This window comes from Triturus cristatus, chromosome 1_2, assembly GCF_964204655.1.
Source record: "Triturus cristatus chromosome 1_2, aTriCri1.1, whole genome shotgun sequence".
Taxonomy (NCBI): domain Eukaryota; kingdom Metazoa; phylum Chordata; class Amphibia; order Caudata; family Salamandridae; genus Triturus; species Triturus cristatus.
The window spans coordinates 68,567,233-68,590,175 of record NC_140580.1 but is presented as its reverse complement, the minus strand read 5'-3'; the positions used below and the strand labels follow the sequence as shown (position 1 = coordinate 68,590,175).

Genomic DNA, 22,943 nt, shown 5'->3' with positions numbered 1-22,943 from the left:
TAAACCTAGACCAAAAGTCTAACTTTACTAGTAATAACTTACCTTTGCTGAAGAGGTGCAACTGATGAACCAATAGTAGGGTTAAGCCCTAGGACACCAATGGTAAATGGCCATGAATCACACAGTATGAGCTACCTACCCAATGTCTGCCCACGGACTCCTTAAAAAGTACAAAAGTTATGATTTTCCTATGTTGTTAAGATCGGCGCTAAAGTTCTGGCTGTACCTGCTCCAAGTGGTGAATGAGTTTGAACTTAGGGTTTAGGAAGAGATTGTCCTGGGCGCATTCCAGTAGAGTAATACTCGTCCAAGAGGTTTACACTGCACTTGTACCATTACTGCAATACATAGACTAAAGGTCCCAGTTAAACCAAACACTAGCAGCCTTTCACCTTACTCCATTCAGACTTCATTCAATATTCAGGACCAAAGAATAAAAGTCAAGCATTTATTTAAGAAATTGCAGCTGCATCTGTAAAGAGATTACAACCAATCATTAAAATATTCCCTAGGGTGCATTCATTAAACTCCAATGTATGACTTTTTCTGACATATGGCAAAATAAAATAGAACTCTAGCTGATACTATTTGACGCTTAAGAAGTGTGGTAAATCTGCTACCTGCTTTTCCTAGATTAATCCGCTTATTAGCTTTCTCTGATACATGGAAAAATGAAAAATTATTACACTTAAATTGATTGATTTGTAAACAAGTCCCTTCACTGAACAACCATTTCAAGGAAGCACTGCACTGATTAACTTAAAATAAATATAGTGATGATGTTGCAAACTGGCCACTAGATGCCAGCAAAGGATGGTTGCTTGAAGAAGTCCTCGGTCTCAGGCGAAATGTAGCAATTTCGATGCAATTTCTTTAACAAGCATTCCTCAAGAAGTATAGTTGATTTATAAATTTCTATGATGGAATGTGAGACTCAAAACATTATTTTGAATGCCTAGACATACATTTAAACTTTTCACACATTGTATGTGTGCTGTCCAGTGCAAAACACATTCCTCCCTGTTAGGTCTGCCTCAATGATGCGTTATTTCTTTACACAAAGCCATGTCTACCATTGTTAGTAGATAGGGCTTTGCATCAAAAACCATGGGGATGACCCCTTGATACAATGTAATGCAAAGAAATGCAAAGTGCTATTTGTGTTACTTTTATGGCTACTTTCCAGGACAAAAAAAGTTTGGCAGTGAAATGTAAATATCAACACTTTCCTCCAGTTTGCATCACTTTTTGTGATATTACACTGGTGCAAAGTATTGCTAAATCTATCCAAGAAGTTTTCTGAAGTGCAAATCCATGAAAGCAACCTGCTCCAGAGCGTAGACAGTGTAAAATTTGGAGTTGGAGTTGAAGTGCTCCTCACTCAATCGATAACCCTATAATATTTATCTTCCAGACCAAAGTTCCACAACCCAGGGGCATGAGCCACCCCACCCTCCCCTTCAGAGAGCAGACTTTAAATACCCTCGTGAAAAGACCCAAATGTGTGCAAATCTCATGCAAATCTTCCAATCTTATTCTCTGTGTGCAAGCCTCAATGTGAGGCCAGATTCAATCCACGAGGAGAGGTAAAAGTATACAAGACTTCCAAGGCTATGAGTAGGTCTGGAAGTGCATGGCTCTAGGTAACTCAATCCTACAATCTGCAGGACTGACAATGTTCAAGGCTTGCTGTGAGGACCTAGGTCCTATGTTAAGGAAGACACAAGTGGTAGACTCCATGCGAGCCCGGATGTTCCCAATCACACAGTCATGAGGTCTGGATGTCTTTAAGGCTGTGTTAAAGTCCCTAGTCCCAGGGTCCAGATGTGTCAGAGGCCAATCTGACCAAAGGTCCATTGGCAGGCGATCTGGAAGTAAGTAAGGCTCCATCTGAGGCATGATCCTACCAGTCCGGATTCTGGACATGCGCTGAGCTGAAGCTATAAATTCTACAAACCTGAGACACGGAAGTGTGCAAATATCTGTGAGAGGCTCTAAATCCTCGGAAACCGAGCACAGTACATTTTAAAGCTGCCAATCTCACAATACTCTTTAGAGGAAGTATGCAAGGCTCTTAACAGGTCACAGAATGCTTCAATGGTTGCGGCTTGTGCTCATCTTCACACACCTGGGCAGTGAGTGCTTAGAAGACTTCTCCTCACCATAGGAAGGTGTCATTCTTCAGCAGCCATGCCAGCTTCTGGTTGAAGGGGTGATGGAAGTCCCTCAGGATCTGCCTAGTGATGTTTAACATGGGCCCTAAGCTGCGGTCCGCAGCACGTCGCGCGTTGGAAGCTGGGCTCCTGGTGATGACCTCTTCTTGCTTCTCACTGACAGGGCCTGCAAGGAAAGGAGTGTTAATGGGCAGCAGAAAATCGCAAAGTGACCTCCATGGCATCGCTTGAACTACTTAGGCCCAGCTTTGCACTGGAAAAGCTCAAGCATATGAATGTCACAGTTTACAATTGGAGAATATGCACAGGGGTCTAGAGAGGAGAGTCAAACATGAGGTGAAAGGGAAGAAACATCCATAGGATCTGAAACAATCAGGGGAGGGACTTTTACAGGAGGTGAGGGGGATTGGGTGAGATGTAGAGCATTCAGACGAAGAGAGACTCACAATAGGTGGAGAAGGAAAGGGAGAGGGGGAGAGGAGACCTGACAGAATTAACCGAGGGAGCGAAGAGACCCAGTTGAGGCCTGGAAGTTGACTAGCAAGGGAGACAACCTTAAGAAACTTGAGAGAAAGTGCTTGACAATGGAACACAAGCCAATGTGATCTCAAGTGGAGCTAGCCATGGCAAAAATAGACAGAGAACCGAAAATAGTGAAGGAGGGAAGAGAGACAGCAAGAGAGGTGAGAATGATGAAGCTACAAAGTGAGAACAGAAGGATGTAGTTGGATCACTTGACAATTATATGACTGAATCACTGAGTTACAAGCTTGTTGAGTCAGTAGGTATTGCAAAGACATAGATCCACCAATTTTCCCAGACAACATGTAAGCACTCCTGGATACCAAGATACATCAATGGGCGAGTGTTTACAACCCCTGAACAGACAACAGACACAAAATATGCATCAAGGGTGTCAGCAGCAATGCAGAGCTAGGGGTACAAGTACCAGCAGCATAACAAAGCATGAACTAGACCAGGTAAGCTAGGACATGCAACTCCTGACTGAGCCCTTGCCAAAGTCTGACAAGACACACGGCCTGAAGTTTGTTTCTTGTCGGTTATTGCACATGCAGTCACAGTATACATGCATACTCCCGCTCATATTACATATTAAGTCTTATAAAACTGAGTTGTGTATAGCTATGATACATGCAAGCAGTATGTGCCCCTCCATTCCGGCTCCGAAAATGGCGGGTTCCAAATCATTTCCTCTGGGGCACTCAGCACCAAAAACAGGAAGAGGGGCAGATGTAAGACCATTCCATTTTGCGAGTCACAAATTGCGCCGTTTTGCGACTCTCAATTTGCGACTTGCAAAATGGAATGTACAACAGTGTAAAAGTAAAGTAAGTAAAATAATTTTATTGTTTAGTTACTTAAAACCAGAACAGTATTTCGAATAGAAAATCTGATAAAATGACAATAAAAAGAGAAGAATAAGAAATAGGAGGTTTCCATAATTTAAAAAGCTAAAATTGTATTTTCATGTTTTTTTGTACATAGGACTTTTTGACCGAGTGATCAGTAGGGTTCGTATACATTGGAATGTTCATTGACCTGGCTGAGCGTAGAGTAGCTGCAAACGCCTGCCAGGCTGCAAATTTCAAAGCCTGTTCGTGAAGTTTGAGAAACTTAAGCCGCTTACAGTTCATTTGAGGATCACTTGGGCCTAGACCTTTCATTAGGGCAGCTCTACAAGTCTTTACCCCTCTGCCAAGGAGAGCATTTCTTAATAGAGTAGCTTGTGCTGACTGTACTTGCGGGCATATACACATTAGGTGGGTGAGGCCTTCGTTTTTGCTGCCACAGTGGCGGCGTGCTGTGGGGCCTTAGTATATCCAGCTTCGTTGATCCGCTATTGACTGGAGCTTTCTGAAACAGAGAGTCATCCATAAGTTGTCTCTGTAAGTGTGCCGCAAAAGTAGTGGGAGCGGTTCCCCACCTTCCTGGGGACGATCCGCTGCGAGGATAGCTGTCTGCCGTATTTGGGAGTGCGCGTTTACCGCACCCAGCATGACCTGTTGGAGGGGAACGTGGGGAGAGCGATCGCGGGCCTGGCGGGCAGTATCGGATTCTGGAGCACTCTCCCACTTTCGGTAGCCGGGCGGGTGGCGCTGCTGAAGATGGTGGCGCTCCCACGCCTGCTGTATTTTTTCCGCACGCTCCCGGTTTGGGTGCCGGCGTCACTATTCCGCAAACTTACGGCCATGATCACGGGCTTTATCTGGGGGGCTGGCAGGCGGCGGGTGGCGCTAGCCACGCTGCGAAGGCCCAGGGCTGAGGGAGGGCACGCAGTACCCGATTTTGAGTGGTACTATTTGGCTGCCCAGCTGCAGTGGCTCACGCAGGCAGTGGCTCGGGAATTCAGAGGCCCCGAGGGTCCGCAGGGCAGAATGATCCCGCGACACGTGCTCTCCTTTATCGTTTTCCAACAGCGGCTCGAGCTGTCACAACTAACGCTCGAAGAGCGCACGCTCCGGCTGTGTTGGAACCGGAGCCTGCGGAGGGCTGGCATTGCTCGCCCCTACGCCCCGGAGATCCCCTTGGGTATGTGCACGGCCCTCCCCCACGGCGGGGACTGGTCGGGGCTGGCCCACTGGGAAGACCTAGGACTACAGATGGTGGGGGACCTATATCTGAATGGTGAGCTTCAGCCATTCCAGGGGCTGCAGGACTCCTTTGGGATCTCGAGGGGCGACTATCTCCTCCACGCGGCCTTGGTGGTGGCGTTGCAGAAGCACTGGAACGCGGGGCTCTCGGAACCGCGGACGGCGGCTGGCTGTCAGTATGTGGTCATGGCGGCGGGCACACTCAAGGCCATTACCTGCCTCTATCAGAGAATGGCCACGGCACATCTGGCTCCTTTGACTGCATTGAGGGATAAGTGGGAGACCGATATCGGGAAACCTATCCCGGAGCTGACGTGGCCTAAGTTGCAGAGACGGGCATGGAAGCGTACGCGTAATGCCCGGTTTCAGCTGGTGCAGTATTTCACCCTGCATAGGGCATACCTGACGCCAGCTAAATTGTTTCAGTACTTTGGGGGGCCCACACCGCAATGCCCTCGTTGTGGGGAGGAGGGGGCTGACTTTAAGCACATGTTTTGGTCCTGTGATGCTTTAAGCTGCTACTGGGAGGGGGTTGTCGGCTGCCTGGCCCAAGTGACGGGGCGGGACCTGCGGGTGGAGATGGGAGTTTGTTTGTTGCTATGGTTCCCACACACGCCGCGCACGAAAACCACGAGCAAGTTTTGCGATCTGGGGTTGGTGGTGGCCAAAAGAGAAATTACCCTCCACTGGAAGTCAAAGACGGGTCCCAGCTTCACGAGGTGGAGAACGACCTTTACCAAGTGGGCGAGTAGCGAGGGCACGCTCCGGCTGCAGCTTGCGCTTCGGGGAAGTGATGCCAAGGCTCTGGCCTTGGCCCGGGCATGGGAAGCGCTAGTGGTAGACCTCCAGGGGTGGGGACTAGAGGAGGAGGGGGACCCTGAGGCACTGGAACACCCGGCAGGAACCTAGGGGTGAGGAGAGGCTAGCTGATTTGATCATGGGGGCCAGGGGCTTTCCCTTTCCTTTTCCTTTCTGCTGGGGGCCTGGTTGTGGTGGTGGGGGGGGGGGGGTTCGTGGCTCCTAACACAGCTACCTCTGAAAGAGGTTTATCCTGGTATCGGGCGTCTCGGCACACTGACATGTGGGAGGGGGGGGGGTGAGTTCATTTTGGGGAAGGTTTGGGGACAGTGCATTGGTAGTTGGAAGTGGCCCGGATTGAACTTGGACATAGCACTATTTGCCGATGGCGGCCACTGACCTGATTTACATTGTGTATGTCAATTGTGATTGAGTAATGCAATAAAAATTGTTTTTGCAAAAAAAAAAGTGTGCCGCGAAAGTGAGGTTTAGGTAAGCTGCTGGTGTAAGGGTTTTGTAATTGTTGGTCACCATCCAAGAGTGTGATCTGTGAGAGAGAGCATTTTATCTAATAGCAGAGAGTGAAGTTTAGCTGCTTTATTTATGGCTTATTTAAATGTTGTAACAGGCAAATTCTTATTCTGCAGCTCCTACGTGCATGTAGCTGTTAATCCTTCATTTAACTATTGATTGAATATTGATTTTTTTAAATCTTTTTCGACTGCAGTCCCAAATGCTTTATGAAGGGCAGAACACACTGGATTTGTTTAAGTCTGTACCAAACCTTTATTGAGGAGTGCATTCTCCCTATAGTTTCATTCGTCAACCCAAATTCGAGCTGACCTTGCGCTGGTGAAGCAGATAGTGGTAGTTGAAAAACTTCTTTGTATGTAGTCGCTACCAGCTAGTTCAGTAGGTTCACCTCTTGCCATGTAGAGCGATTCTGGCATATGATATTGTTGGTGAAAGTTTTGCCACTATTACATAGAGCAATGGTTTGTAGGATGAGTACTCCATTTTGTTTGCCAGGGATATAAAAGCAAAGGTTAGTGCACTGGTTGGCTGTAACATGTACTTTCTTTGCTCTTGGTGATTGAGCCTGTTGTCCATGTAATATCTGAGGTATTTATAGCAGGTTACTTCCTCCAAGGGTTTCCCATCTGCCCAGAAGTTCAACTGTGTACTAGGGCGATTACTGATGATTGTTGTTTTGGTTTTAGATGCGTTAATTTCTCATTTATTAACTGATAATAGTATTCCTGAGAGTAGCCTTCGGAGGCCAGCCTTTGTTAAACTCATAACTATAAGAACCACATCATCTGATAAAGAGATATGCAATAAAGGTAGTGCTCCCAGTTTCAATGGAAATTGATCTTGTTTAGCCTTTGGGACAGGTCAGACATAAACAAATTGAAAAGACACAGTTTGCGAATCCCAATGGGGTTGCAAATGCCCTGCCTCATTAATATTCATGATGCAGGTGGCAATTTGCAACCCCATCGGGACTAGCCAGCAGTCACAGGGAGGGTGGCCTGATGGGGTCAGCAGACCACCATGTCTGCGAATGATTTCTAAATAAAGCAGTTTTTTTAATGGAGAACCGGATGCATTTAAAAAACAAAAATGAAACGTTTCTGTTTAATTTTTAAGAGTAGACAGTGGTCCGTGGCACCACTGCCTGCTCTCCAAAAATATCTTCGCTGCCAGTAACCAAAGGGATGGTGTCCCCTGGAGACCCCTTCCCGCTTGGGAGTGTCTTACCACCTTTTTGAAATAGGCTGTAAACTGCGAGTGTTTTACGATCGCAATTGTGGTCACAAAACAATTGTGCATAGAAGTGCGACTCGCTATTAGGAAGACATGCACTTGGCACGCCCCTTCCTAATGGCGAGTTGCAAACCCTATTTTGTGAGTCGTAGCAGGTTATCGACTCACAAATAGGGTTTGTACATTGCACAGACCTATTTTGCGGTTGCAGACAGGCCGTTTCCCATTTGCGACCCCAAAAAAACAGCTGTACATCATGCCCAGAGCTCTGTACAGCGCAGCACCATGAGAACTGCTTGGGTAATGGATTGATGGAGCCTCAACTCCTTTGGCTTGCAAGATTGAGGCAATATCCCAACATTTTAAATATATAGTTATGAACTGTATAATCCTTTAACTAGTATGAGGAAAAACAATATTTCATTTTATAGGTGCTCCAAAAAAACTACGCAGTGAAAGAGTATTGACATGAGTGAAAAAAGTGCGCTTGTGCTTTAGACAAAGCACAAATACATGACACTGAAGAATGATTAATGATACAGCTTCTTCAACATGACTCAAGATTAGAGTTCAATGTGTTAATCATTACAAAGAATATCAATTCAATAGTGAAATATTTAACATTTTGATCCTCACAGTGATTTAAACAGGGTCATCATCAGGACAATGGTGGCAGCAACCTAAAAACAGTGAGCCAGATAAATTAGCATAATTTACAATGAAATGTAGTGTGATATGAGTCATAGAACTGTGAATGCAGAGTGTAAATTCATGCAGGAAGTTCTGAGATGAGAAAGTACTTTCTGGGCTTGACTAATTTACCACATACGAATCCCATAGCTGGAGTCAGCATAAATGGGCTACAATCCTTGGCCTTCTCCATAGGCAGGGGCATCAGCCAGGGGTGCCCACTGTTGCCTATTATATTCACATTGGCTGTTAAACCACGTGCTTGTTGGATCCATGTTGGGTGAAGATCCTTGCTGGTGTCGCTATACACAGATGACATCATACTGTACAGTCAAAGCCATGTAACGAATGTGGCAACTATCATCAGAGCTATATTTCTTTTTGGAGAATACTTTGGGCTGCACATAAATTGGGACATGGATGAGATATTTCCGTTAACTGATCATGCAAGACCATGGGAGGGGAATACCCCTCTCCTCTGGAGCCCTAAGGGAGTGAGGTATATCAGTATTTATGTCACCAAGGACACTGCAGAGCTACTGAGGAGAAATTTTGAGGTGACAATGACAATATAAAAACACAAACTGAACGTTTGATACGGCTTCTCATGTCGATTTTGGAACATGTATCGTTAATTAAAACGATTGTCAAATGACACTTTTAATTTTATACTTGTTTTTGTTAACATTCCTCTGTGTATTCCAAAAGAGTTTTTTCAACAGTTACAACAATTGTTAACACGTCTGAATTGGGAAGGTAATCAACCCCACATAACATGGGAAGTACTTACGCATTGGGGGTTTGGGAGTGACAGACCTCTATCTATATTTATTGATAGCAGAGGGACATCACACTAAACATCAGTTTACAGATTCAGTAACCCTGACACATTTTAGAGTAGAAAAGACATTAAGTGGCCCATATGCACTTTCAATGATATTAGGGAAAAAACAGACACTATGGGGAGATAAGGTCGATGTAATAGCAACCACGCCCTGGGCTTGTTGGGAGATGGCAAAACTGGTCAGAACAAATATACCCTACTTGCCATTGTTAAAAATAAATAATCCACTTTTTTTGCTCCTCCTAGAACAAACCTCAGTGAAATTGTTACAATAATGGTAACTGAAACAGTAGGTGACTTGTTTCCTGAGGGTGATTTTATCAGCCTACAAGAATTCAGCGACAAAGGTGGGAATACCACACAGACGGTGCTGTCCTATCACCGTATAAGACATGCGCCAGGGTTGGACTCGCCTTAGGGCAATCAGGCAGTATTCAAAGTACTGGTTTGATAGGTCAGTGTGTGGGCTGATTTTAGGTCTTGTCTACGCAATGCATGCGCTGCCTCTCCAAGACATGCTATATCTAGGATATAGGCTTGAAAAAACACCCATCTTTTTCATTGGTTCCTCTTGCTGTCCTTTAGAAATTCTGGCTTTTTATTGATAAGTACACTTAGTAGTCCCTCCTTTTGGAATTTTCTATCCTCCCATGAGGACAGGCCCTCTTATATGGGTTCTTACTGTTCAGGTTATTTATACTTAGAGAGAACTCTTATTTTAGTTGGCCTGCCTCTTTGCTCGTTACCTGTTCTGTTTATTTGTGCAATGAAACTTTGGTTGTTTCATTTGCTTGCCTGTCCCACACCCCTCCCACAACACTGCTTTGGTCTCTTGTCTCCTGTGCCTCCCCCTCACCACTCCCACAACACTGCTGGCAGGCCCCGCCACCCCTCTGAGGCCACTTCTGTTTTGCTTATTTGGTTAAAATACGGAGTCTACCCCCACCCCCTTGCATGACACATTAAGAGGCACTTTTATTTATTTAGTGCACCTATTCATGCTGCTCAATGTTTAGCCGACAGCAGACTCGAACACGGATCCCCAGGTTCTCAGTCGGCAGCTCTCACCGCTGAGTCATATCATTTCCCTAGTCAACTTGCATTGTGCAGTACAGTATGTGACCAAAGGAGGTCCCAAGGGACACCTAGTGACAGCCTGTGGTACTGCACTCCCACAACACTGCTTGAACATCTTGGCAGGTTCTTCCTTTGCTTCTGCTCTTTCCATGGAATTTCCAAGGATTTCTGTTTTATACGTTTTCTAGGGGAAAGGATATTGCGCAATGTCCAGGTTAGCAACCTTGGAGCTCGAGAACCAGGTTTTGAGTCACGTTGCCGGCTCACTATCCAGTGATTCTTGGTAAATCACTTAATCTGCAATCCTTTTTTGCTTTAATATTGTTGAAACACCCCAAAGCAAAATGAAACCGAGGCATGAAGCGGTAACAAAATAGGGAAAAAAATAAGAAAAACCTCTTCATGGTTCTCCAAGCACAGCGGGAGAGCAGCGGCTATAAAATTCAGTACACCACGGAGACTCACTCCATAATGCTTTGCAGGACCATTTATTTTAAAAAATCATGTTGCCCATCGCCTGTGGTGGTCCTAGGATGATGGCACCACAACCAAACTGTTCAGCACCACATGCTCTCGTTTTTCAGATCATCTTCTGGGTCCTCACCCTGGCTTAAGGGGCACCCTGCAATCATCACCTCCTCAGCTTTTTTTAGGCATTTAAATTCTTCCGTGGCTGGAGCTTTTGCTCTACAGCTGGGAGGGTGATTTTCTTTTGGGTTCATGTGTATTTGTGAAAAGAACTTTGTCAATGCAGTTTTAATTTTTCTTCAGAAAGGAATCTAAATCTTGCATCTAACACATAATGTACATTTTAAGTTCTGTTATCTGACATCTTGTGAATTTTTGGCTAAAGTGTTTTTTTCACCACAAAATCATCATAGTTCAAGCATTATTTTTATCACAAATATACACGAAACTCACGACAAGAGCCGATATGTATTTAGTTAACCTCAGATGTGTGCACCGTGATATTGCACAGCGGCCCACTTATTTTACATGTTGCTAAACATAAAGCGTTGTGTTTTTTAAATTTCCAACTGTATTAATTGAAGAGATATTTTTCATAGCAATTTCTGTATTGCTTTTCACCTTTGCTTTATTTCTGTTTTAATCATGGTACAACAGAGTTATTTTTGAAAACTTTCTTTAGAGAATTCATGAAATGCAAGGAGTAAGTCAAGTCACCGCATCCTACAGGGAATTAGAATGGTTTAATGTGTATTTTTTTTTCCTGCCAGCATATTAATCTTGTCTCCGTTCCCTCATAACCTATTTCACACTTTTTGGTTCTCCAGCGCCATGAGGTCATGCGAAAGGCAATAGCGCTATGCACATATCATCACTCCACTGCGTACAAAAAAAAAAAGTAAAAACATTGGCATTTTTAACGCCAACAGCTTTAACTTTCACAAATGCGATGGCTTGCAATATTACCACCATTGAATCCCATGTATTTATGCCCCTCACCCCTGCCTCTTGTCTCTGTAGAGCATGAAGTGTTTCTCCCGCTGCCAGTTTAAGCAGCTCTTTAGACCAAGCGAGGACCCTCAAGACTGTAGAAAATCCAGCTCATATCGATGTACCACTTGGCAAAGAGCCATGACAACTCAGTGAACCTATCTTCAGTCCTTGCTGTTGTTGTTTATTTAAAAAGGCTCAAAATACCGTCCTTCAAAGTGCAGGGGTAGTTTTGCCAGTGGTTTCCCTGATGAAGTTGCAAACTATCAGCCAAACAATTGCGAGGAGTGGGCAGAGCCAGAACATATATGCCAACTCTGCCACTGGTGATCACGGTCATTCATCCGATATGCCAGGGGGATTTATGTTGTAGTCTAGATGGGCTAAGGTACATGTGATGTAACACTTGGAACAGGATAAACCAAAACCGTGCGTTCCTCAATATCCAAAATGGATATGCCAGGAGTGCCCTCTCTCCTAAGGGTTCAGCCACCTACCCACCTCTCCCTCCTAATGTTTTACTAGGGGAGTTATAATTGCCTTTGACAATTGTAGCCAACAATGATAAAGTGCAGTCACCCTCTTACCCGCTGAGCCATGAGTAAGAATGCAATAGAGGTATATTGGAAGGGGCTCAGTGCTCCCGCTTCCCCATACAGTCTTTATTTATTTATTCATTTATCTATTTAGAAAGTTTTGTATAGCGCGAACATGACCCTAGAGGGTATTAGAGCGCTTTACAGAGGGATGCAACACATATGGGAAAGGGCAATCATGGCAGAATCATAGAAAGGACAAAAATAGCAATAGTTACGTGACAACATGATAGACAAAAATAGCAATATTTACATAATGAAGTAATAGTGGGCAAAATAATTAGTCAGTAGGATAAGGCGAGAAAGTCATCAGTGTGATAGTGATGGAGAGGGTAAAATGTTTTCTTTTTATATACCCAATCCATTTATATATGTTTATATTAAAATGATTAATGATTAATTATAATAATTAACAGTTTGATGTGAAAGAACTAAACCAACCTTATTAACAGAAAGAATACACGTGGGAATGCATCTGCATGGCTAAAATAATAGGTGAACTAAGTTTGTATGCATATTAAAACGATAAATGTTGCTTGAGCAATGTTATTGTGATTTGCGCTTCAATAAACCAGCATTAACGGCTTTGGATGTTGCATATGGCTAGATAAAAGCATACACATAAGGGTATTAGCAAAGGAATAACACTGTTTTAATCATTTCCATGTATTAATTACGATTTTTGTGTTTCTTTGCTTAAGTTGACTATTCTGGCCTACCAAAAGATGGCCGCCGACTGAAACCTAACTAAAGTACATTACTTCATCATTTGAACAATGGAGAAAGGCGCCTGCACTGACTTCGTTCATGTCCCTTGTGTGACCTGTCAGACCATGCCCATGAAGACTACCCTGGGCGAGGTGCCAATGCCCCTGAATGTGAAGAAAATGTTACAATTGGGAATATGAACTGTCGAACCCGACCTGTTTCCAACGAACTGATACATTTAGGACCACGGATCATTCTTTCCCATACATTTGCTTTGGTTTTTTTCCTGCATGGGAGAATTTGAAAATGTTTCCTGATGTGCCGAGATGTATTTGAATTTAGCCAATCATATTCCTGTGAAATGAGAAATGTAACATTTGATATGTAAATTTTAGTATAAATATTAGTAGACTAGAGAGGGAAAAAGCAGCTGCTTACGGAGAACCGATGATCAGAGATCCTTATGCTGACGGAGAGGACGGTGACTTTATATGATATAACAAGAACTCTGACGAATTTACTGAGGACCAGTTCTAACTTAGAAAACGACAATTAGCCAGAATAGGTAAATATGACAAAAGATGATATTGCATTAATAAGATTTAACCTGCATTTAAATTAGATAAAAGAAAATCATTATCTGAATTAATGTGTCGGGTGATTATTTCATTGAAATGTTTATTAATTAATTTTGAGAGTTAAAGTATCATTGAACTAAATAACAACTAAATGATTCGATCGACCTATTGATGGAGGAATCGTTAGGGTGATTCAGGAGAAGTGGTTTTCCTCTATCAAAGGAAGCAGTTTGGTTCGGAACTGATGTCCCTTTATAGGCACGGATAGTTTGAGAGAATGAATGTTGGTGTTATGGGCCCCACCAGCGTATGATGTGTGTATGTGCGTGTGACTGAGAAATCATTCTGTCCGTGGAAGTAGGGGGAAATTGAGTAACCCGAACTGCACCAGTATTTCTGGTAGCTAGAGATGGTTTTTATTGTTTTGGTTTAATGAATTTGCATGTATATCGCTTATCGATTATTGATTGGTATTGATAAATGTACTAACACTATATGTTGAAGTTGTATTGAGTTTTATGTTGTCTGTACGGCTTCTGGGATGTAGGAAGTCGGGAATTGGTAACAGTTCCGCAGCAGAGCAGAGGTAAGCGCTGCTCTTGGGAAAGACGGGATTGTGGTTGCCCGTAGGTACACGGGAGAAACGTGTGACAATTGAAGTTGCACGACGCATTGTCTGGGTTCGATTCGGTAGCATCGCCGAGTGTTACCATTAGTGAGATTTTCTGTGTGAGAGAGGTGTGAATGATAGCAAAGGGTTACCTGTGAAATTTTGGTCTTAGGTACCAGGAAACCAATTGGCATACCGATAACGCTTATCACTGAAAAGGTAGCAGGTGTTCTCTGAGCTTGTTAGAAGGACAAAGTAGAGGTAAGCGCTGCTTTGTTAACGTATGTTATAATTCTGTAGAAGGACAGACGGTTCTCTGTTCTCGGGAAAGACAGGATTCTGTGTGAATGTGCTACATGTTTCGTGTGAAAGTGCGGAATGAAAATAGCATTCGGGTTAATTGCGAAACTCTGGTTTTATTTCTCAGGAGCATTGCGTTTCAAACTATGTGTCTTAATTCTGGAGAAAACAGTTAACTGATGCTTGGGAGAAGGGTGAAGTAGAGGGATGTGCTACTTTGCCAACGGACGTAACGATTCTGTAGTAGGGCAGAGGTAAGCGCTGCTCTCAGGGAAAACAGGATTCTCGTGGGAAAGGTCTTTTGCTATTCTGTGGTTAGCGAAGCAGACAATGGAGATGTTTGTATGTCGTAACTAACAGTATTGTAAAATTGAAACAAAGTCCTCCGAGTAGTTTGTAAAGGAGGGGTAGACTGAAGACAGGAGTCAGTAGCAGAAGCTGCTGCAGCGACTGCTGACGTCAGTAAGACCGCGCTGGGATTGGACAGCTAGTCAGAGGGGTAAAACGCTCTGGATTGTACGTCAGTGTAAAACCGCGCTAGGATTGGAGAAGTAGAGGGTGACGTAGACGCTCCAGGATTGGTGCGTCAGTGTGAATCGCGCAGGGATTGGAGATTGTGACAGTGACGTAGACGCGCCAGGATTGGTGGGTGAGTGAGAGTCGCGTTGCTATTGGACTAAAGATCATACGGTTGCAGAAAAGACTAAAGGGTTCACGAGAGAAAGGAAGATGTATTATCATTCACCCGAGACAAAGAAAAAATCTTTGTTTAGTAAAATAAAAGGATGGTTTGTGAAAGACAAAGAGATTGTGACTAGGGAAGGACAGTTACTTCCTCTGACGAAAACACCCGCATCCTTCATGGTTGCGAAATATGGGTACCATACTTGCATTTGGTTAGACAATTGGGCAAAGTATACAAAGGAAGACGGAGTTTTAGCGTTCCTTTAATTTGGCAATATTAAGGAATTTACAGGAGAGGATGATGAGCTTAGATCTGCGACCTAGACCTACGCAGTTCGAGGCTTTGACTGAGTGGGAAGACGAAATGCATGAGCAAAAAAAAACAGAGAAGTGGCAGTAGATATAGCTATATGTTCGGACGACCAAATGATCGTGAAACTCATTGTGATCGAATGAGAAGGTGGCGAGACGCAAGCATGACTGAAGGACTGTTTCCCGTAAGAACTGCAGGGGAAAATGAAGGAAGGAAATGCATAGAGAAAAACATAATGTAGAACCTAGAAGGTATGGAGCAAATGAGATAGAAGATGATGTCCTAGATGATATGTTTTACAAAAGCCCACCTCCATACAGGCAGGAATCAGAGACGCTGACCTCAGGTACTCCAGTGAGGGAAACTCTGCGAATCATTAAGACAGAAGTTACGATTCCAGAGGTAAAAAGAAGGAATTCTCTTGGGGAAAGAGAGACAGAAAATAAGGTTTAGAGTGAACATTCGAGGGAGTTAGCGAAAACCACATTAGAAATGACAGAGAAGATAAGAGAATTGACTAAAGATCTAGAAGCAGTTACAGTCCCCGTAACCATAGGTCCAGTTATGCCCATTTTTGAGAAGCAGAAAGAAAGCGAGCATGGTCTAACAGTTCCGTATGTGAGCAATAGACAAGTGTAACAACCCCTAGTGAGAGCAAAGGAGAATCCTTGGAGACACACCATGAGTGAAGGTGAACTACATGTGTTAAATAACCCATTTTATAATCCTGATACTGTAGAAAGAAGCAGAATGGTAGGGGGACCAATATTAGAACCACAGAGAATGACAGAACCAGGGAATGTAGAAAAATCAGTAGGTATAACTACAGACGAATTGAGCGAATGGCTGAAGGGCTTGCAAGGTAAAGAGAAGGGATCCCAAACCATTGATGTGGCAAAATTACGCATGGTGTTAGAAGAATTAATAGTAGGGACTATCCCCACCGAGAAGCTAAAGAATTACCAGGATGAGGAGTTGTTATTCCTATGTAAGAGTGTCACTTGGAGAGCAAAGAATTTACATGACAGGCTAGCAGAAATAGCAAGTGAAATGGGAATTGACATGGACAAGGTAAAAGCTTTACAGAAGCCTTACCGAGTGGATTTTACGGAAAAGGATATTGAAAATCTGAACACTGCAGGACGAATAGGGCAGATTAAGGACATAATCACAGTGTTGAGGAAATGGGGAGATGTGGACAAATGGAAAAGCAGGTGGTATAGGAAACGGGATGATACCTCAGACAGAACTTTTCCAGCATTTCCGATGAGAGAAAAGGAAAAGGTAGTGACAGAATTTCCCATGAGAGAGATTCCAGAAGGGGGATATGTGCATGTCCCATGGACAAGACAGGACATTTTGTCATTTACAAATGACTTCCCTCGATTGCGAGAAAAGCCCGTCGAGTGGTACAGACAGGTAGACAGATTTGTTAAGTTGTCAAAAGTACTGTGGATTGATCTAAATAGCTTATTTGATATAATAGGGCCAGCAGACTTATGGGCAGAATGCAAAATAGTCATAGATTGGCCAGCTAAAGAATACCCGAGAGATCCCAAAACAGGAGCACCAGACCCTGAGATAATGAAGAAATATGAACAAGTTATGGTATTTTTGAAAAACAAAGTGCCTTCCAAAGAATCAGATTGGGTTAAAATAGATCGAACACATCAGGAAGTGAAAGAATCAGTTCATGCTTACTATGAAAGGCTAATATTAGCTTTCAAACAGTTTAGTGGAGATGACAATCTGGGAGAAAAGGATCTAAGTCATTTTGTGTACAGATTCGTGTATGGTTTGCGTCCCGAAATCGGGGAAATGATCAAGCAGCACACTGTAGACTGGCAAAGCAAGAAAATAAATGAGATCCTAAGACATGCTAAATACTTTAGTGATGAGATTGAGGCAAAGCAGCGAAAACTAAAAGAAAAGGCAATGTGGGCTCAAGTGAGAGTCGCAGAAAGACAGGAAGCTCAGCTGGTCGAACAAGCCAATAACCCAGGAATCAAACCGAGATTTGGCCCAGGGAAAGGGATGGGTAATATAGAAGAAGCTAAAAAGAAGTTTCCATGCCACAATTGCGGAAGGATAGGGCATTGGAAATCCGAGTGTAAATATCCACCAAGTACTAATAATGAAAATCCATCATTGAATCCACAGGTGCAGTGTGAGGTGAGTGGCCCACCGCAGCAACAGAAGAAGGCTGTTAATCCACAGAATTAGGTGCCAAAACCGCCATTACCGCAAAGCAGGAACACCCAGAAATATAGCAAGGTAGTGGGATTCTACAATGAAGAACAGGTAAACAAACCGCAACGCGCGAGCGCTGTGTCCCAATATTGGCTGTGAAATGACGAGAGTGAGTCAGAGGAGAATTATTGACGGTGCCGAAGAGAGGAAGAAGAGTGCGTACTTGGCGCAACTCTAGAAATAGATCAGACAGGACCATTTGTGGATGGGAAAGTCAATGATGAAAACATTACTTTTCTAGTAGACACTGGAGCTACGCGATCTACTGTCAGGTCAGCAGATGTGAAAAATCTTCCTCTCTCGGATGAAACAATCCAAGTAGTCGGTGTGTCAAACACCCAGATTAGAACCTACCTTACCGAACCGGTAAAGGTTAAAATAGGGAAATTCATAGACATGCACCGATTTGTGGTGTGCGATACTAGTCCTGTGAATTTGTTAGGAAGGGATCTTCTGTGCAAGATGAATTGCACTATATTCTGTACTCCAGATGGAATAGCATTTGAGACACCAGATGAGGATGCACTGTATAAGATGACAATAGCTAATCAAGAAAATGGAATTACAGGAACTTATGCAGTATTTAACCCCGATGAATTACCTAAAGAATTGAAGCAGTCAGTGAAGGCAGGAGTCTGGGATTTTACTGGAGAAGATGTAGGCCTTATGAGAAATATAGATCCAGTAAAGATTAATTACACTAAAAGAAGGAGTAGTTTATCCAAACATTCCCCAATATAGACTGACACCTGAAATAATTGAAGGAGTGACACCTTTAATTGAGAAAATGATTCAACAAGGGGTGTTGAGGGAAATAATGAGTAGTCCATGTAACTCACCTATAATGGGACTGAAAAAGCCCAATGGGAAGTTCAGGATTGTGCAGGATTTGAGAAGGATTAACAAGATCGTTGTGTCATGTTGTCCCATTGTTCCAAATCCATCAGTGATTTTGTATCAGATTCCCCATGATGCAGAATGGTACACAGTAATTGATTTGTGTCATACTTTCTTTTCCATTCCGTTGCATCATGACAGCCAGCCGATTTTTGCATTTCGGTTTGGAGAGCGTATTTTGGCATGGTGCCGAATCCCACAGGGGTACACAGAGAGCCCCTCCATTTTCAATCAGTTGCTAAAAAAATCTCTGGAAAGTCTAACCATGCCTGAAAATTCAGTTCTGGTCTAGTATATTGACGACCTATTGGTGGCGTCAAAAACACGCGAAGCTTGTGAAACGGACACAATAGCTTTGCTGAATCATTTGACAGATGGAGGACTAAAGGTATCTACGACAAAATTGCAATTCTGTAAAAAAGAAGTACAATATTTGGGACATACCATTGAAAAAGGGCTGAGAAAAGTAACCATAGACAGGATCAGAATTATTAGAGGAATGAGAGCCCAATGACCCAAAGAGAGGTGAGAATGTTCCTAGGGATGGTTGGTTACTGTCATCAGTGGATAAGTAACTTTTCCCTGATAACCAAACCATTGGTAAAATTGACGAAAAGTGAGGTTAAAGACCCCCTTGAATTGAACAAAGAAGAATTGGCAGCATTCAGACAGTTAAAAAACAGCCTTTGCGAAGCCCCAGCTCTGGGGATTCCAGACTACGAGAAAGAATTTGAATTATACTGCAGTGAGAGGAATGGATGTGCACTCTCAGTGTTAATACAGAAACATGGAAGGCAAAGGAGACCAGTTGCATATTTTTCATCAATGTTAGATCCAGTGGCGGTAGGTCTGCCAGGATGTCTGAAAGCAGTAGCTGCTACATGCCGAAGCCTAGAGCAGAGTGAAGGAATCGTGATGGGGTATCCAGTAAGAGTGTTTGTACCTCATAATGTGGCGACTCTTTTAACAAGGAGCCGAACACAGTTCATGTCACATAGTCGGCTGACTAAGTACGAGAAGGTCATTCTAGGCGCAACCAATGTGAGTCTGGATAGATGTGTGAATGTGAATCCAGCTACACTTTTGCCTGATGCAGCGAGAGTGGAGGTAAGAGATGATGTTGATCATGATTGCTTGGATGTGCTTGACTTTTGCACGAAACCTCGACCAGACATAAAAGATTTACCATTGCCAGAAAGTGATTATGCGTTGTTTGTGGATGGGTCGTGCTTGAGAACAGACGAAGGATTGTTGAGTGCGGCCTATGCTATATGCACAGTCGCTGCAGTCATAGAAGCATCACACTTGAAAGGAGTTAAATCCGCTCAAGTGGCAGAACTAGTGGCATTAACAAGGGCATGTAAAATTGGGAAGAATGTGAGAGTGACTGTGATAACAGACAGCCAGTATGGCTTTGGAGTCGTCCACGATTTTGGCCAACTTTGGCTGCAGAGAGGTTTCCTGACCTCAAGTGGAACTCCTATAAAGAATGCAGAAGTGGTGGGAAAATTGCTTGAAGCAATACAGTTGCCAAAGGAACTGTCAGTGGTAAAATGTGCTGCTCATAGTCAAGGTAGTGATTATATCACTACTGGGAATCGATATGCCAATGACATGGCTCAGTACTGTGCCTGAAATCAGTATTCAATCAATAGGGCAAAGGAGAAGGAGATGTTTTCTTGCTCCATAATGTTTACTAACGTCGTGGGTACCTGGGAAGAAGTGAGGCAGTTGCAGGATGAAGCAGGAGATGAAGAAATGAAGCAGTGGGTAAAAGCAGGTTGTGCACCAAGGGAGAAAGATCATGTGTGGGTCTATCGGGATGGAAGACCAGTAATGCCTGATAGCATGATGTCAACCATGGCACGGATGTATCATGGCCAAGGATATCTGGGGAGAGATGCCATGATAAGGGCTTTTAAGCAGACCTGGTACAATGCAAAATTCAGGTTGATAGCAGAGAGCCTCTGTCAAAGATGCCTAATATGTCAGCAGTACAATCCTGGAAGGAAAACAGTGGTGAGCCTAGGCACAATAGGCCGAGAGGGAGGACCTTTCACCAGAATGCAAATAGATTTCATTGAAATGCCCCCTTATAACAAGTTGAGGTATGTACTTGTGGTAGTTTGTCTGTTCTCCAGGTGGGTGGAGGCATACCCAACAAGAAGAAATGATGGAATCACAGTGGCCAAGCTCTTGTTGAGGGAATTCATCCCAAGATTCGGGTTCCCAGTGACCATAGAATCAGACAGAGGAAGACACGTTTACAATGAGATCATGGCATTGATTTGTGAAGCATTGGGTGTACAACAAAAACTACATTGTGCCTATCGACCAGAGGCTTCTGGTGTGGTGGAACAAATGAATGGTACGATCAAAAACAGAATAGGGAAAATGGTTTTAGTCACAGGAATAAAATGGCCTGATGTCTTGCCTCTAGTCTTGATGACTATCAGATCTACTCCAGACAGAACTACAGGTTTAAGTCCCCACGAAATTATCATGGGACGAGCCATGAGACACGTATTTGTTCCAGTCAACAAATTGATGACAATAACTGATGACATGATTTTGGATTACTGTAAAGGCCTGGCTGACGCAGTCCATTCTGTGTTTCACCAGGTTGGAGCGGACGCCACCACCCTTGAGAGAAAACCAGCCCATGACCTGAGCCCAGGTGACTGGGTGAGAATAAAAGTCCACAGAAGAAGGAATTGCTTGGTTCCAAGATGGGGAAGGCCAAGGCAAGTCATCTTGACCACAACAACTGCTGTGAAGTGGGCTGGACTGAAAAATTGATACATGCAAGTCACACTTTGAGAGTTCCAAATCCAGCAGATAGCATTGGAAAGGAATATTTCGATAATTCAGAATCAAGTGCTGATTCAGACAATGAGAATACAAAAACAAAAGAAAATCCTGAAAGGGGGGAAAAGGAGCCAAGACTAGTTCCAACTCCAAGAGGAGAAATTCTTAGGAAGAGATTGCAGATTTCAGATGGTTCAGATTCTGGAGATGAGCAAAACGCTAGTGGCGAGCACAGAAAGAAGAAGAGAAAATAAAAGAATGTCCCATCAGAAGTAACATTTACACCAGACGAAAGAGTAGAAGAAGTTCCACCTGAGAATATCCTGGAAGGAGAAGAAGGGACAGAAATAAAGAGAGAGGGACAGATTTCTGCGGAAGACCCCCGAGGAGGTATAGGGACACCCAACACTGAGTTAGGTGAAGGGACAATCAGCGAACAGAAAGATTGCGTGTCGGAGACCCGAGGAGGGACAGAAGTAGGGCCAACACAAGAGGTGGAGAAAGTAGCTGGTGGAAAAGAAAAGTCAAATGAGACAGAATCTGAAGACAGTGAACCAGAAGGTCGAATTCTAAGGAAGAGAACTTGGATCGAGGAAAGAAACAGTAAAGAAGGCAAAACAAGAAGGAATGCTAAAGGAGACCTTTGGCCAAACAATATAAAGAGACTGAGATATCGCTTGACACGAGTCAAACCCTCAAAAGCTGAACAAGTCAACGAAGTAACAAGCCAGCACAGAGAAAAAGAGGGAGAGACAGAAGTGTCTAAAGGAAACAAACGATCGGGAAAACCAAACCAGAAGTATAAGTCACCTGAATGGACGTACGTGGCACTGCCTGAACAAGGAGAAGAGGTAGATAGTCAAGGAAATCCAGAGGAGACTTTACTGAAAGTGGTGGAGGAAGAAGAAACAGCGGAAATCCTGAGAGTTATCTTATCCCATATCGGAGAAGAAGCGGAAGATCAGGAAATTCTGTATGTGGATGATGAGAAGGAAGTGAAAAACGATGAGAGGCCAAGCTGAGTGATTTCAAGAAAGTCCTTGTAGAAAATATAAAAGATTGAATAAGAAATTGAAGGATTTGGATAACCTGATAAGTGCCTAGCTCTTGCAGGAAAAATACAAGAAGTGGAGTAGAAGAGGCTAAGTCAAAAGACACGGTCAATTTTTAACAAGATGGCTAACATAGATGATAACAAGAGTAGATGTACCTTTATGAGAAGATGGTGCAAGACGTGTTGTTGTTGTACAGGACTATTAATGCTTCTTTGGAGCGTACTCGCTCTTTTGATCTCTTTCAAAGTAACTTTAGATACACTAGAAGGGCATACAGAGAATATGACTAACGTAGTGAAGAATTCACAAAAGGTAGTTCCAATTAAAACAAGTACTGAACATATACATAAGGATAGGTCTATAACTGATTTTTCTAGCAATATTTTTTCAAAATTATTGTATGAATATGTAAAAACAATGGACGTAAGGGATTGCATGTATGTATGCAATTGCCTGCCTCTGTTTCAGAAGGAGTGACTTATCATCACCTTCCAGCAACTTATGGAATAACATGTAGCGTTGTAGCCAGTATATTTTATCAAGTAGGGAAATTAGAATATAATCTGTCTAATATAGATAACATTCTTGGACAATTGCCCATGAATAATGAATTGAATCCAGCTAAAACTGCTAATGTATTAGGTGAGATTTTTATAGAGACTAAAGAACTAACCTTAGAATATATTTTTAGAAACAATTTAACTTGCAGTTTGAAGACAGAAGA

General features: G+C 43.2%; 1 protein-coding gene across 1 annotated transcript in view; it reads right to left on the bottom strand.

Moving 5' to 3' along the window:
* Positions 1–435: 435 nt before the first annotated feature.
* Positions 436–22,943, bottom strand: part of CHST15 (carbohydrate sulfotransferase 15) — a 525,836-nt gene continuing 503,328 nt past the window's right edge. Inside the window, exon 9 of the mRNA XM_085601655.1 lies at positions 436–2,340. Coding sequence (XP_085457781.1) covers positions 2,159–2,340 — 182 coding nt within the window. The 3' untranslated portion in view covers positions 436–2,158. The remainder of the gene's footprint in view (positions 2,341–22,943) is intronic.